General features: G+C 40.5%; 1 protein-coding gene across 1 annotated transcript in view; it reads right to left on the bottom strand.

The window, feature by feature from the left end:
- The window catches only part of LOC132303905 (protein NAP1), a 44,353-nt gene that overhangs the window by 2,893 nt on the left and 26,068 nt on the right, over positions 1-15,392 (bottom strand). The window contains exons 17-23 of the mRNA XM_059801356.1: positions 13,045-13,126; positions 12,812-12,922; positions 5,405-5,530; positions 5,185-5,324; positions 4,985-5,081; positions 2,759-3,750; positions 1,021-1,233 (exon numbers count right to left, since the gene is read on the bottom strand). Of these exons, the coding sequence (XP_059657339.1) occupies positions 1,021-1,233; positions 2,759-3,750; positions 4,985-5,081; positions 5,185-5,324; positions 5,405-5,530; positions 12,812-12,922; positions 13,045-13,126 (1,761 nt within the window). The remainder of the gene's footprint in view (positions 1-1,020; positions 1,234-2,758; positions 3,751-4,984; positions 5,082-5,184; positions 5,325-5,404; positions 5,531-12,811; positions 12,923-13,044; positions 13,127-15,392) is intronic.

Genomic DNA, 15,392 nt, shown 5'->3' on the forward strand with positions numbered 1-15,392 from the left:
CTTTTAATTAAATTAACAAACGGGACACCGCACTTCCTCTCTTTAATCAACTAATTCATATAAAAGAACAAATTAAGCTTCATGAAGACTAAGCTCGTCTCAGGTTAGCTCAATTTTTGTAATAGAAGATTCAAGGTTCTGTCAGAAAGGAACTGTGAGCTTTACAAGCTTCTTTAGTAAAAACTGCGGAATTGCAATTCTGGAACAGGAACATCCAGTTGTTCATGCAACTATAATACAACCAGATAGCAGCTGTGTGAGATAACATATCCCATTTGAGTGAATTTACCAATATCATATTAATCATTACTGAGTAATCTGAGCCAGTGTGTTACAAGTTGCTAATTAGGTTGAATTATTCACCATGACGGAGACATTGGAGATGATGTTAATTATAGAGTCAATGTAGGATGGGTTATATAGAATGCTTCTAGAATTTTTTCGGCCTATCCCTCTAAGGTTGAAAGAGTTCCATAAAACAGCTGCTAAACCAACCATTCTTTATGGAATTGAACAACGAAGAAACAACATATGCAGAAAGTGAGCGTGACAGAAATGCGAATGTTGAAATGGATACATGGCAAGACAACAATTGATAGAATTAGAAATGCACACTTTCGTAAGATAGTTGAAGTCGCATCTGTAGGAGATAAAATGCGGAAAAAATCAACCAAGGTAGTTTGAACAAGTGCAAAGAAGATCACTAAGGGCACTAGTAAGGAGGAGTAACATGGTCACATAAAGGTGATGAATATGGGCAGAGTAAGCAAAGATATGAAATTTGTTGACTTGACTGACGCTATGGCCTTAGAGCAGAATGGAAAAATAAGATTCCTGTAGCCTACACCAAGTAGTTGGGAAAAGATTTTGTTGCTGTGTTACAAATGACAAAAAATGGACATTTGAGAAAGACTGTTAATAGGTTGGACTGACGGTGGCTCTAACAGGATTGGTTTTGGCAAACCCTAGACAGTTTATATAAGCTCGTGTCAAGGATATTACAAAAATATTATAGTTTACCTGTTGGCTTCACTCCAAGAATCCAGTGTAAGCCCGGCAGAGAATTTAACAAAGAGCTGCATTGTGGACTTTATGCTTGTTTCAGCTGACGAACGATTCTGTGTCTCAGAATCCAACGTCTCACCAACATGGCCATTTGAGAAAGACTGTTTCAGCTGATGTTCCTTTTCCAATCTAACAAATTCACTTCCTGCAATCACAGCACAAATGCACCTGCCCAAACAGAAGTTTATATAGAACAATCACAAAAAGCAAGCAATCTGGTACAGTAAATACTAAATTTTTTTTGAATCTCTCGATTTAAAATCTAAACCAGTAGCAGTCCAATATAGGGTTGTCAATTAAATGTGTTAACTACCCATCTACTCTAAAAGTTTAAGCTACTAGAGAGGGAATAACTTAAATATTTAAATCCTTCAACACGCCCCCTCACGTGTGGCCGTCTTGTGGTCCAACACATGTTTCAATTTTAAATCAGGGTGATGGTGAGGTTTGAACACGAGACATTTGGCTCTGATACCACGTTAACTACCCATCTACTCTAAAAGTTTAAGCTGTTAGAGAGGGAGTAACTTAAATATTTAAATCCTTCAACAAAATGAACTATTGAGAAGCAAAATTGAATGACACACTCTCAGATGGTTAAAATCTCAATCTCTCTCTCCCTCTCTCTCTCTCTCTCTAATAGAAAAAGAGAAAAGAAACAAATATGTTAAACATGGTGTGTAAGAATCTACGTTGTATGATCCTATACAATGTAGATCCCAAGATGCACCGGTTTGAAGAGGAAGAGTTGTTTGCCTAGAAGGTAAGTGACGAAAAGGCCAACCAAAATTTACATGGGATGAAGTAATAAAAATGATTAAACAAACTAAATACTGGAGGAGGCATGGTGTATAATAGGAAAGAATAAAAAAATAAAATTCATGTGGCCGACCTCATTCATTTTGGGCAAAGGCAAGGATGATGATGCAATGAGTTGAAAGCTCATGTTTGGGCATCAAATTACCATCAATAAAGGTGTCACAGAGTAAGGGTGCAACTTGGGAGAGCCAACCTAAACCCAACCCGAGCTTTGGAAGGGTTTGGGCAGCTCTTTTTGTTGCTCGCATTGGGTTTCGGTTGAAAATTTTCAACTCAACCTCAATCTTTGGACCATTGGTGAATTTGGTGTTGGGCAAACCAAGCCATACCGCAACCTTAACTATATTATTGTTGCTAATATTATTATTACAAGTCTATGTAACCCAAACTCAACCCTAACCTAACCCAAATTCAGCTCGAGGCTACCCCAATAACCAGAACAACCCGAGCATAACTCAACCAACATGAACCTTACCTGATCTTAACAAAATCTTAGAAAAGAAAAGCAAGGTTGTGCTTGGGCTGGACTATCTGGTTGGAGGTCGGGTTGGGCTCGAGCTTGGGTTGAGGATTCTATTTGATGGGTTGAGGTCAGATTAACTGAATCTGCCACAATTGCACCCCTAGTTAAGGTTATGCTGTTTGTTCAGCAAAATATGGTTTGATTTCTCAACCTATTCAAGAAAGAACCAAAGGTAATGGTCAATTCCCAATCAAGTGAAAAGTCAGGGTAGGCTTCCTGATAAAGGTCCACAAGGGATCAGCTGGGTGCCTGTTTCACACCCATTGAATGGTCAATAAGTTGTGATAATTCATTGGTGTGCTCAAGTACTCGCATACATCATAGTTATTGAGAAAATAAAAGTATGCAGACCTTGCCAAGCAGTGGATATTGTTGTTAAAGCCCCCAGTGTCAACATTAAATGCAGTACTGTTCCATATATTGGATGTCATGAAGGTGGCAAAGAAATATGGCAACAAGTTCCATGAACCATCATTTGCACCTCCAACCTCTTCCAAAATTGATCTCACCCATTCAGAATCATGGTCACCCGCTACACCAACACTGTTTGCCACCCTTCTCATCCTCCTAATTTCCTTCTTCTCAGGTACTTCATCAGGTAAATGTTTAACAACCCCAGACAGTAATGACTGTATCAAAGGTGCACCTTCTTCAAGCACAGATCCAGCAGCCTCTGCTAGAAGGCAATCAAAAGCTATGGCTTGCCCTGCCTGAATACAGAACCCAACCACCGTGTCCAAATCAATAATCTGCTTAACATTTGCCTCTCTTTCTATCCGGTCACCGGAATGCATGCTTCCAGCAACAGCCTCTAGCACCTCACGATTTGCTCGCAGTGATGTGTCAATACAATTCAAAAGCGCAGCTGTGTGTTCTTTTATCATTCTGTCCAACCTATCAACTCCATAGCCACCAAAAATACGAGCAAAGGCTTGCAATTCCCTGAGATCAGTTACTGATTCGGCAAAATATCCCCCAACTGGCCTTGTGCTCTTAAAGCATCTGTGGAGTGGTGCAAACAGGATTCCAGCATTAGACATGTCCTTGACAATGTTCTCAATATACCAGTTGCATACAGCTTCGCTAGCTAATCCAGTATGTTGCTCTGCAGGTTTCTCAAACAAGTGCAAAGAAGAAACTGGGCCAGAGAAGGCCTCTGTAAGTAGAACTTCTCGGATGCCCTGTGTTAGGTCCATGCTAACATGTTGCTCCGCAAGATGGACTATACTTATATGTCTACGAATCAGCGATTCTAGAACAGAAGGTCGTTGAAGATCATTATCATTCTTCAGTACTGCAAGAAGTCTCCTCCGGAAGTTCCCAATAATGCATTCTCTCATGTACTGCATTTTAATAATTGGTGCTTAGCGCAAAACAATGCAAAAGCATATCATAAAATCAAAATATTTGTGTGTGGGTGTAGATACAGGGGCGGAGCCAGAAATATTTATTTTAGTGTTTGGGGGTAAAATTAAAATTTAAAAATAAAATAAAATAATTGTAAAGATTTTTCATCTGAGAGTGTGTAAATAATTTTTTTAAGGAAAATAAGAAAGCTACCAAGCTAGCTATAATCAAGTTTTAGATGATTATTATCCATTCTTCCATGGAAAGTAGCTCACACACCCACTTTTGTCCCTAATGGGACTCGAACACACTCCCTTCCACTTTAGGAGGTAGAGGAGATACCACTAGACTACAACTTTTGGTGGTAATCAACTTTTAGATGATTTAACTAATTCAATGGGAAAAAAATTAAGCCATCCAACCATCAAAATAAGAGTTTATTCCTTCATCGAGCAAAAGCATAAAAGTCAATGTGACTAGTAATCATACCAACAAGACCCAAAAAAACAACCAACAAATAGTTCTCCAATCATTCAAAATCCCAAAAAGTGAGCTACAAACCTACAACAACAATTACTTTTCCTGATTGCTCCACTTTCACATCATGTGTGTTCCACACAAAGTTCGCCCATTGAGTTTTGTCAAGCTTTGGGTCTTACAAATTGGGATTTCGTAGATCCGACTTAGAGCATATATAGTCTTTTTTCTGTATTAAATAAACGTCCAAGAAATAGATAAGCTGAAACAGGAAGAAGTCGTAGTAAGCACCACTTACTTTACCCTATAAGCTGAAACAGAGAGAAGTCCTAGTGAGTACCACTTATTTTACCATACTTGATACAGATGGTGGAAGATAAAAATAATGTTAAGAAATTAAAATTGAATATATTTCCAAATGAGATTGACGATATGCAAAATGAGGAAAGCTAACAAGCCTTAGTTCAATTCGCATCCAGGTCGGGCAAGATTTGAGTATGATGGTACATAATGACAGGTATTGAACAAAAGAAACAAGGATAGGCAGGTCAAAATGGATAATGGGCATAGGTTTTACAGAAGGGAAAATGCTTTAATGAAAGGAAAAGACAGAAGTGGTAAAGGAGGAGATATACTCTTGAAAAACACTTGAGGGTATAGAGAGTCAAAAATAGACTTTTCAAAACAACTAAAAAACTAAAAATCACACTTTCACTATCATGGTAACTAGTTTTAAAAAATAGCATGTCTTACCTCCCTCAGAACAAAAACATGGTTTAGAACACATATAGGCTCCATGTCATTTAAAACTGAGCAAAGATTTGTCAACCTTTGCATTGCAGCTTCTAACCTGTCATTAACATGAAGCTAAAGTGACCATCAATTGTCTATTACATAATATCTCCCAGAAAAACAAAAAAGAAACAAAAATGTATCAGACTAAAATGCCTTACATTTTAATAGAACTATTATTTTCAGGATAGCTTTCATAGCCTGGGAAATGAAAACCAGACACACCTCTTGGGGATTTTGATGAAAGAATTGGAACTCTTGATGTCAAATTCATGAGAACAGCTGCCTGCTCTGGGAGAAGCTGAAAATATGCATAGAATTAGTATCATGATACAACTACCTTACCTAATTCCTCATGCTAACAACATGGCAAGTAACAACCTGCATCTCCAGAGAGCCAAATCCTCCTTCAGAGTCAAGAATATTGATTAATCCTTCCAATCCCCCCATGATGGATTCAATAAGTGACTCAACATATAGAACTGCATCTCGCCCAATTTTAGTGACCTGTATTCAATGAATTGTCATTCTATTGCCCACTCAAATTGTGGTAATCTAGACAGAGATCTGGAATTCAGAGCATCAGAGATAATAAATTGAGTCCGGGTATGGCACATAGAAGTGTATACAGAGTTTGTGATAGTCACCACTGAAGAGAATAACCATTATTCTGGAAGTGTGCGCATCAGTGCAGCCAATAATTCACCAGGTATTATAAAAATATTTTTAAAGATCTGATAATAGTTTAGACAAAAATCAAATTCACTGGTTAAAATGATAATGAATAAGATATTTATCTAGGACTAAGTTACTCTATTCAACTTACTAATTATTTGGGATTTGACTATTTGAATTTTATTTCCTCGTTTGTGACGTCTAAGGCCATAACTTTATTTCTACAACACGATATCATATATTTCCCCTTAATATCTTAACCAAAGTTATGGGTGTTCCATGTGCAAGAGGGATGGAGAGTCAGTGGATCATCTTCTTTTGCATTGCCCTGTGGCTCGAGACTGTTGGAGTTTGATTTTTGGCTTGTTTGGCATGCAATGGGTCGTGCCCCGGTCATCAAGAGGATTGATTAACTCTTGGAGAGGGTATGGTGTGGGTTCCCACGCTCGTGATTTTTGGAGGGTGGCACCCCTCTGCGTTTGGCGGTGCATTTGGAAGGTTGACCCATCCGGGAATCTCCGGATTTATGCTTATTTTCAACTCCCCGAAGCATTTCGTCCCTTACTACGCCCTTCCTCGTCTCTTGAGTGCCTAGCTATCCACCGTAAAACTTTTCCTGTTTGAACCTCACCCTAAACTTACTTTAAGGCTATGCCATCCTAAGGTGTTGCTAAATGGAAGGATCTTATCAACGTCCATGAATGATAAATCATAGATAATTACCATATGCTCCAAAAGCCCTTATTTTCATCTTCATTAGTTTCTTAGTTTTTTTAATCTTAAAAGACCTGATCTCACAAAAAGCGTTCTCTAATGTTTAAATCCTTCAACTCGCCCCCTCACGTGTCCTCCTTTTTGGTCCAACATGTGTTTTTCAATTTTAATTAGGGTGACAGCCAAGTTTGAACTCAAGACCTTTGACTCTAATACCATGTTAACTACCATCTACTCTAAAAGCTTAAGCTGTTAGAGAGGGCGCAACTTTAATATTTATATCCTTCAACAATAATTAGATTTTTTGTTTGCTTTTCCTTAATTAGGAAGTTTGAGTATATTCTTCTCCCAACCTTGTACCGATTATAAAATGAAATTTCGTAAACTCTTTATAGTGTCACGTAATACTTTCTTAACGTCTTTCTTTGAATATTTGAATTAGTCAAAACTTTCTGCATTTCTAGTTTTTTGTTAAATTTTGTAAGTCTCCTTAATATTGGTTTGGACTTCCTCATTCCACCATTATGTTTCTCACAGAATGACCCTTTTAAATTCTCCAATAACCTATTTTGATATTGTTTTAATACATTTGGCCCTCATAGTATTCCACATTACATTAATTTCAATATCGAGATTTCATGTTTCTCCTTTTAGCATCTTATTCTTGAATACTTTTACTTTCGCCCTTTTTAAGTTCCACAACCTGATTTTCAAGTCTCTATACTTTCTTCTATTTCTTGAATGCCATTTAATTTATACATCTAAAAAATCAACCTACATTTACTAGGTCAAACTCTCTCCTACAATAGTCTTAAAATTTGTGTATGTTAGCTGTTGAAATATGGAGAAGTATGAAATGGAAGAGAGAAAGATGGAGAATAGATGCATATAAATGGTTCGGCACTAAGGCCTACATCCATGGACAAAGAGCCACTAAGGGCTACATTTTTCTTATTCAGATATATTGTGCTTGATTACAAAGAGCCTATATATAAGCACGGTAAAGATAAGAAAATATGGAAGGTATACAATAGTCAAAGGAGGCACTGTGATTGGTGGAGGATTTTGCTCCACCGTTATATAGAAATATTTATAGTTGGAAAGAAATTGACTGGATCACCATGATTGGTGGAGGATTTTGCTCTACGATTATATAGAAATATTAATATATTTCAACATCAGCCAATGCATTCTTTCATTAGGGAAAAAAAAATAAAAAAATAAAAAAAATTGGCTCCTTTATCATTTACCCTTTAATTTTATTAAAATTTTATCACTTCATTACCATAAGATCACAAACCATTGCACTTTTCAAAGTAGAAGATAGTCTCCGAACCATTCCTATTTGCAAATTCATGTCCATCATGTACTATCTCATACACTCCATGTTCATTTGCTAAATGACTAATAGTTTTTTCTGTCCTTCAATTGTTCTTTGAATTAATTCATGTACTATCTCATACACTCCATGTCCATTTGAATTAGTGCGGTTCAGGAGATGTGGTCTCTTCCTTGGTGTGTGGCAGGTGACTTTAATGTGGTAAGATCCCCGATGGAGAGACCTACAGGTGGGTCATGGACTCCGGCTATGAGGCTTTTCTCGGAGTTTATCAATAATCATCAGCTTACTAATCTCCCTTTGGAGGGAGCTGCTTTCACTTAGTCTTGTGGTAGGGAGATGCCTACCTTTTCACGCCTGGATAGATTTTTGATCTCCGGAGAGTGGGATGAGCAGTTTCCAGATGCAGTTCAGGCTACGTTGGCTAGGGTGACATCGGATCACATTCCTTTGGTTTTGGATTGTAGAGGGTTGAGCCCTCACCGCACTCCGTTCAGATTTGAAAATATGTGGCTTAGAGCGACGGATTTTCAGGGTTTGGTGCGGACTTGGTGGGAGGAGGATATGGTGGTGGGTACTTCGAGTTTTATCCTTGCAGGAAAGCTTCGTATTCTGAAGGATAAAATTAAAATATGGAATAAGGAGGTGTTCGAGAATCTGGAGTGGAGGAAAAATAGGGCCCTTGCTGATATTGTAGAGTTTGATAGATTGGATGCAGCGGGAGGCCTTGAGGAGTCTCAACGGTCTAGGAGAGCTGCTTGTCAAGTTGAATGCGCTGAGATTGCGGTGATGGAGGAGATCTCGTGGCGGCAGAAATCTCAGGCTTTGTGGCTCAAAGAAGGTGACCGTAATACTAAGTTTTTTCACCGAATAGCCAATGCACATAGGAGGGGCAATCATATTGGTCAAATTCGGGTGGATGGTTCGCTGTTGACTTCCGATGAGGAGGTGCGAACGGGGATTGTTTCTTTTTATCAAAGGCTATATACTGAGCCTCTTCGCTGGAGGCCAAGACTTGATGGTCTTCATTTTGACTCTATTTCAGTGGAGGATGGGGATGGGTTGGAGAGATCTTTACAGAGGAGGTCCTGTCGGCTTTGAAGAGTTGTAATGGTGATAAAGCTCCAGGCTCGGATGGTTTCACTATAAGCTTCCTCCTGGAAAGCTGGGAGGTGGTCAGACAAGAGATTATGGGCACTTTTCATGAGTTTCATTCCACTGGGAAGTTCAAAAAGTCGCTGAATGCTTCTTTTATTGCTTTGATTCCTAAGAAGAGGGGAGCTTTTGATATTAAGGACTTTCGACCTATCAGTTTGATTGGGTGTTTGTATAAGCCCATTGCCAAAGTTTTGGCCTCAAGATTGAAAGGGGTTTGGGACGGAGTCATTTCAGAGTCTCAAAATGCGTTTATTGGGGGCAGACAGATTCTGGATTCCGCTCTTATTGCCAGTGAATGTGTAGACTTTAGGCTTCGTACCGGCGTTGCCGGAGTTTTGTGTAAGCTGGACATCGAGAAAGCCTATGATCATGTTTGCTGGAATTTCTTGTTCTATTTGCTTGAGAGGATAGGTTTCGGTGAGAGATGGAGGAAATGGATAGTTACTTGCGTTTCATCTGTCAGATTCTCGGTGCTGGTTAATGGTTCCCCTTCGGGGTTTTTTTGGTAGTTTTCGTGGTTTGAGGCAAGGGGACCCCCTCTCCCCTTTCTTGTTCATTATTGTTATGGAGGCTCTTAGCAGGCTGATGAGGAGGGCTGTTACTTTGGGATTTTTTCGGGGCTTCAAGATTGGTCCTGAGGCAGTTCATCAATTGGAGATTTATCACTTACTGTTCGCGGATGATACATTGGTTTTTTGCGAGGCAGAGGTGTCCCAATTGAGATACTTGAGATGTGTCCTGGTTTGTTTTCAAGCTGTTTCTGGTTTGAGAATAAACGTGGGCAAGTGTGCTTGTCCATGTGGGGGAGGTTCAGGAGGTGGATTCCCTGGCAGCTGTTCTTGGATGTAGGACAGGTTCCTTCCCTATTTCTTATCTGGGTTTGCCCTTAGGGTCTCCTCAAGAAGGGTGGGTTGCTGGGACCAGTTATTGAGCGCTTCGAGAGAAGGTTGGCTGGATGGAAAAAACAATATCTTTCGAAGGGAAGAAAAGTTACGCTAGTGAAGAGTGTTCTCTCCAGCCTCCCAACTTATTTCCTTTCTCTGTTCCAGATTCCCTCTTTTGTTGTCAGGAGACTTGAGATGATTCAACGCAACTTCCTTTGGGGTGATAGGGGGAGGAGTTTAAGTATCATCTTGTTCGGTGGGAGCAGGTCTGCAAGCCTCTTAAGTCAGGAGGCCTTGGGATTCGGAGGTTGGTCCCATTCAACAGGGCCTTTCTTGGCAAATGGCTTTAGAGGTTTGGCAGTGAAAGACACAGACTTTGGAGGAAGATCGTTGTTTGCCGGTTTGGGGAGGATAGAGGGGGTTGGTCTGCCAGACAGGCTAGATCTGGTATCGGCGTGGGTATGTGGCAGTCTATTGGGAAGGGTTGGGATGAGTTTTCTAAGCATATTAGATTCAGAGTCCGGCAAGGTCGGAGTGTCCAGTTTTGGGAGGATCCTTGGTGCGAGGAACATCCCTTGTGTCAACGGTTTCCAAGGTTGTTCAGGATTGCTGTGGATTGCCATGCTATGGTTGCTAACTGCTATAGGCTTGATAGCAGTAGGTTATCTTGGGATGTTCGGTTCCGACGAGCTTTTCAAGATTGGGAGCTGGATGATGTCACTGCTTTTTTGGACCTTTTGTATCGACAGGAGGTGGAGGGCACTGGGGCGGACCTTTTGACTTGGGTGCCTTCCTCGCAGGGGACTTTTCAGGTCCGGTCTTTCTTCTTCTGTCTTTCCAGTTTTCAAGCCCCCTCTTATCCATGGAAAACGGTTTGGCATTCGAAGGCTCCTCTTAGGGTGGCTTTTTTTGCTTGGACTGTTGTTTGGGGCAAGATCCTGACTCTGGACAATTTGAGGAAGAAGAGACATGTCATTGTTAATCTGTGTTGTCTGTGTATGACCGATGGAGAGTCTGTGGATCACCTTCTCTTGCACTGCCCAGTGGCCCATGATTGATGGAGCCTTATGTTGGGTCTTTTTGGCGTTCAGTGGGTTATGCGTCGGACCTCGCGAGGTCTTATCGATATTTGGAGGGGACAGAGGGTGGGGGCTCAAGTTCGCGACTTCTGGAGGGCGATTCCCCTCTGCATTTGGTGGTGTCTATGGAAAGAACGCAATAGAAGATCCTTTGTTGGGGAGGAATTACCCATTGGGGCTCTTAAGTATTCTATTATTTGGTCTCTTTTTTGTTGGGGCATGGGGAGAGATTGTTCTTCCGTTGAGGAGTTTTTGGACTTTTGGGGGTCTTTGGATCCTTAGGCTTTCTTTTTTGCTCTTGATTCTTGTACAGCTCTTGGGATGCGTTCCCCTTTTGAAAGCTTTTTAATACAATTTTACTTATAAAAAAAAAAAAAAAAATCTGTTCGTCTTTCTTTTTTTCTTTCTTATAGGCAAACATCAAATAGGTAGTACTATGTTCCTGAAGCGCTCAAGCAAATGTGGTGGCAATTCAATCATTAGTAAAACATTGTAATTTAATAATAGCATGGTTGGGGCTACCCTTGGGAGCTTTGTCGAGGAGGATTTCAGTTTGGGATCCAGTGGGCGACCAATTTGAAAGGAGACTTTCAGGTTGGAAGAAACAGTACTTATCAAATGGGGGGAGGATTACACTTATGAAGAGCTCCCTTTCGAATCTTTCTACCTACTTCATATCTTTATTCCCGATGCCCGAGTCTGCTGTTCAGAGATTGGATGAGATTTAGAGGAAGTTTTTGTGGAGTGGCAAGGGTGATGAATTCAAATACCACTTGGTCAACCACTTGGTCAATTCGGAGAGAATGCACTCCCCTATTAAAAAGGGAGGCTTGGGGATTCTGAGGTTGGATTTGTTTAACAAAGGTTTAGTTGGGTAAATGGCTTTGGAGATTTGGGGGAGAGAGATCCAAAGTCCAGACCATGGAAGGGGGTCATTGCTTGTCGTTGTGGGGAGGGGACATGGAGGATGGTTGTCTAGGGAGGGGTGATCTCCGACAAGTGTGGGTATTTGGAAGCTTATCCGGAATGGCTGCAATGAGTTTTCCTAATGCATTCGGTTCAGTGTTTGAAGTGGGAGACATACAGGTTTTGGGAGGATCATTGGTGTAGGGACTTTGTTTTGGCGCATAGGTTCCCTCGGCTTTTTTGGATTTTGACAAATAGGCTTGCTCTAGTTGCAGACTGCTATCGGCTTGATAATGGGAGGTTGACTTGGGATGTGCTATTTCATAGAGAGTTTCATGATTGGGAGCTTGCAGATGTCTCTGAGCTCTTAGAGTTGCTCTATAGCCAGGTGATAGAAAGACTTAGCCTCAAAATTTTAATTGAAACTTAACCATAATAGCTATATTTATAATACTAAACTCTTAAAGATTCTACATGAATCTTACACAGCAAGTAAAACTCGTATATGTTGTAAGTGCTAGCGCTAGTGATCTGAGACATCATGGTTCTAGGTTTCTGGAGAAACAGAAAGTTTTCACGTTAAGAAGGTTGTTTGGGGTTCAGTGAGTTTATGCCAAGATCCCCCAGAATGTTGATTGAGGCTTGGCGAGGGTGTATATAGGGGACCCAAGTCCGTGATTTTTGGAGGGTTACACCTCTTTGCATCTGGTGGTTTTTATGGCTTGAAAGAAATAGATCTTTCAAAGGAAAGGAGACTTCTATGGGGGAGTTGAAGTTCTCTATTATTAACACTCTTTTTTGTTGGGTTATAGGGAGATGTTGTAAATCCGTGGAGGAGATAGCTGATACTTTGGACTCTGAGAGAGTTTAGAGGCCCTATTAAGCCTTGTGTATCTTTTGAAGGAAGCGTTCCCCTTTTGAACGCTTCTTTTATACAATCTTTACTTATCAAAAAAATAAATAAAGACAAGCAAGTACCCAATTTGTATGAGCAAGCAAAATTACCAAAACAGGAAACAAGTTGATTGAATACCTCTTCTGGAACAATTGGGGAAGCACATTCTGGAAAGCTACTTGCAACACCAAGCCATGCACAGCAATGCTGAGGACGCCCTTCAGGTCCAAACATGGTGTTCCTGAAAACCTGTTCTACTCAAAGTTCAGATCACAACTGAGAATTAGAGTAATAGATTTTTGGGAAATTGATTTGTAAAAGATAGCAATTGGTGAGCCTTGCAAACAAGTCGAACCGAAGCAAGAACTTACCGTTGTGAGATGCTGGTGATAGAAGTAGAGCTTTTTAAGGCTCCCATGTCTTGATAACTGAAATTCAAGTTCATCAACACTCCTGCACATACAAATGTCATTACATGTCTATTTTATGCATCTATGTGCAAACTAAATTGCGAGTTAATCACTGGAAGCTGGAGCTTACATGAATTTAAAATAGTTACAGCATTTATCAAGATAATTAAATAATTTACAGCATAATACAGAAATTTATGCATGATATGTATAAACTATAATAAACAATAACAAACTTGGTAACTAACTAAATAACATGGCAAGCTGCTAGGGCAGCAAACTCTGCCACTTAGCTAATCTTAGTTATCTTGCAGGACACTTGCCTTCTTTCAGTCAAGACCTTCAATGCGCAGTTCCATATACTTCAACATGTTAGGTCCCCATGCCCATCAGATATACAAAACTTCCCCATTAGTGAATGGTGCCCTGGATGCCTGTCAACAAGACTTCATGTCGACACATTTATTACACCAGCTTAGCACAGACAATGAAGTCCACCTTTGTGGAGTGTTACTTTAGTAAATTTAGAAATACAAATGAGGGTGTAGTGAGGATTGAGAATCAAAAGGAGGAATCAGGTGGTGGTTAATCGCTGTTACTTGTGCCTGCGGGATGAGGAGACAATGGATCACCTTCTTTTGCATTGCAGTATGGCTAGGGACTGTTGAGATTTGATGCTTGGTTTATTTGGGATTCCTTGGGTCATGCCTCGATCCTCTCGAGAGTTAATTGAGGCTTGGAGAGGTTTTTCAGTTGGGGCTCTCGTTCGGGATGCTTGGAGGGCTACGCCTCTTTGTGTTTGGTGGTACATTTGGCTTGAGAGAAATCGGAGATATTTTGATGGAAAGGAGAAGCCTATTTCTATGCTTAAGTTCTCTATTATTTCCACTCTTTTTTGTTGGGTTGCAGAGAGAGATTATAGATCTATAAAGGAGATTGTTGTTTTTTTGGCCTCTTTGAAGGTTTGAGGCGTTTTTTGGCGTTGTGTTTTTCTTTGGGATTCGCTCCCCTTTTGAGCGCTCTTTTATAAAATTTTCCTTATCAAAAAAAAAAAATAAATAAAAGAGGTGCAAAAAAGTAAACATTTTTCTTTTTCCAGTGGGCTAAAACAAACACATACCGAATACAATATGTTAATGAGAAATTGGAGATGACGTTAATCATAGAATCAAAGCAGGATGGGCTAAATGGAGGAGTGCATCTAGTATATTGTGTGATAGCCGTGTTCCCTTACGATTGAAAGAGAAGTTTTTTTTTTTTTTTTTTCCCTCCTAGTTGGTACTCACACACTGCCTCCGCTGAGGTTCGAACCTCTGACCTCCCTTTGGGAAGTAGGGGCCTTGTACCACTAGGCCACAGGCCTGTTGGTGAAAGAGAAGTTCTATCGATCAACTATTAGATCAGCTGTGAGGCTTAGTGGGGGGAAGTAGGCCTGTGAGAGGCAAGGCTCTGGTGTAAGCTACGCATGCTCACAAGTCCCACATCGCCTAAGTGTGGAAGAGAGAAGTGCTATATGTACGTTCAACGCCCTTCTATAACACAACGCGTTTTAAAGCTGTGATGGCCGTGAACCCATCAAAAATTCGTAGTTAAGCATGCTTAACTTGGATTGGAGTAGTACCAGGATGGGTGACCTCCTGGGAAGTCTCTCTGTTTCCGGGAGAGCAAAAAATGGATAATATCGCGTCAGGTGGCGTAAGGGCCGTTACAAATAGTATCAGAGCTTGACCCAGTCAGAAGTGTGCTGACGAGAACGCAAGGCTCCCAGGGGGGGTGGAATTGTGAGACTCGGTGGGCGGGCGGGCCTGTGAGAGGCAAGGCTTTGGTGAGAACTACGTGTGCTAATAGGTCCCACATCGCCTAGGTGTGGAAGAGTGAAGTGCTATATGTAAGTTCAACACTCTTCTACAACACAATGCGTTTTAAAGCTGTGATGATCGTGAACCCATCAGAACTTCATAGTTGAGCATGTTTAACTTGGAATAATACCAAAATGGGTGACCTCCCAGGAAATCTCTGATCCGAGGGAGCCAAAAGCGGACAATATTGTGTCTGGTGGGTGAGGGCCGTTACACCAGCCATACTTTATAGCACAGAATGTTGGGCAGTTAGGAAACAACATATGCATAAAGTGAGTGTGATGGAAATGTGAATGTTGAGATGGATATGCAGTAAGGCTAGAAATGATTTCATTGAGAGATGGTTAGAGTAGCACAAATTGGAGACAAAATGAGAGAAAATCAGTTAAGATAGTTTAAACATGTGCAAAGTGTTATCAACCATCTACTCTAAAAGCTTAAGCTGTTAGA

The sequence above is a fragment of the Cornus florida genome, unplaced genomic scaffold, assembly GCF_030987335.1.
Source record: "Cornus florida cultivar Cherokee Brave unplaced genomic scaffold, ASM3098733v1 CherokeeBrave_3.0.0_Hap2_Chr01, whole genome shotgun sequence".
Classification (NCBI taxonomy): Eukaryota; Viridiplantae; Streptophyta; class Magnoliopsida; order Cornales; family Cornaceae; genus Cornus; species Cornus florida.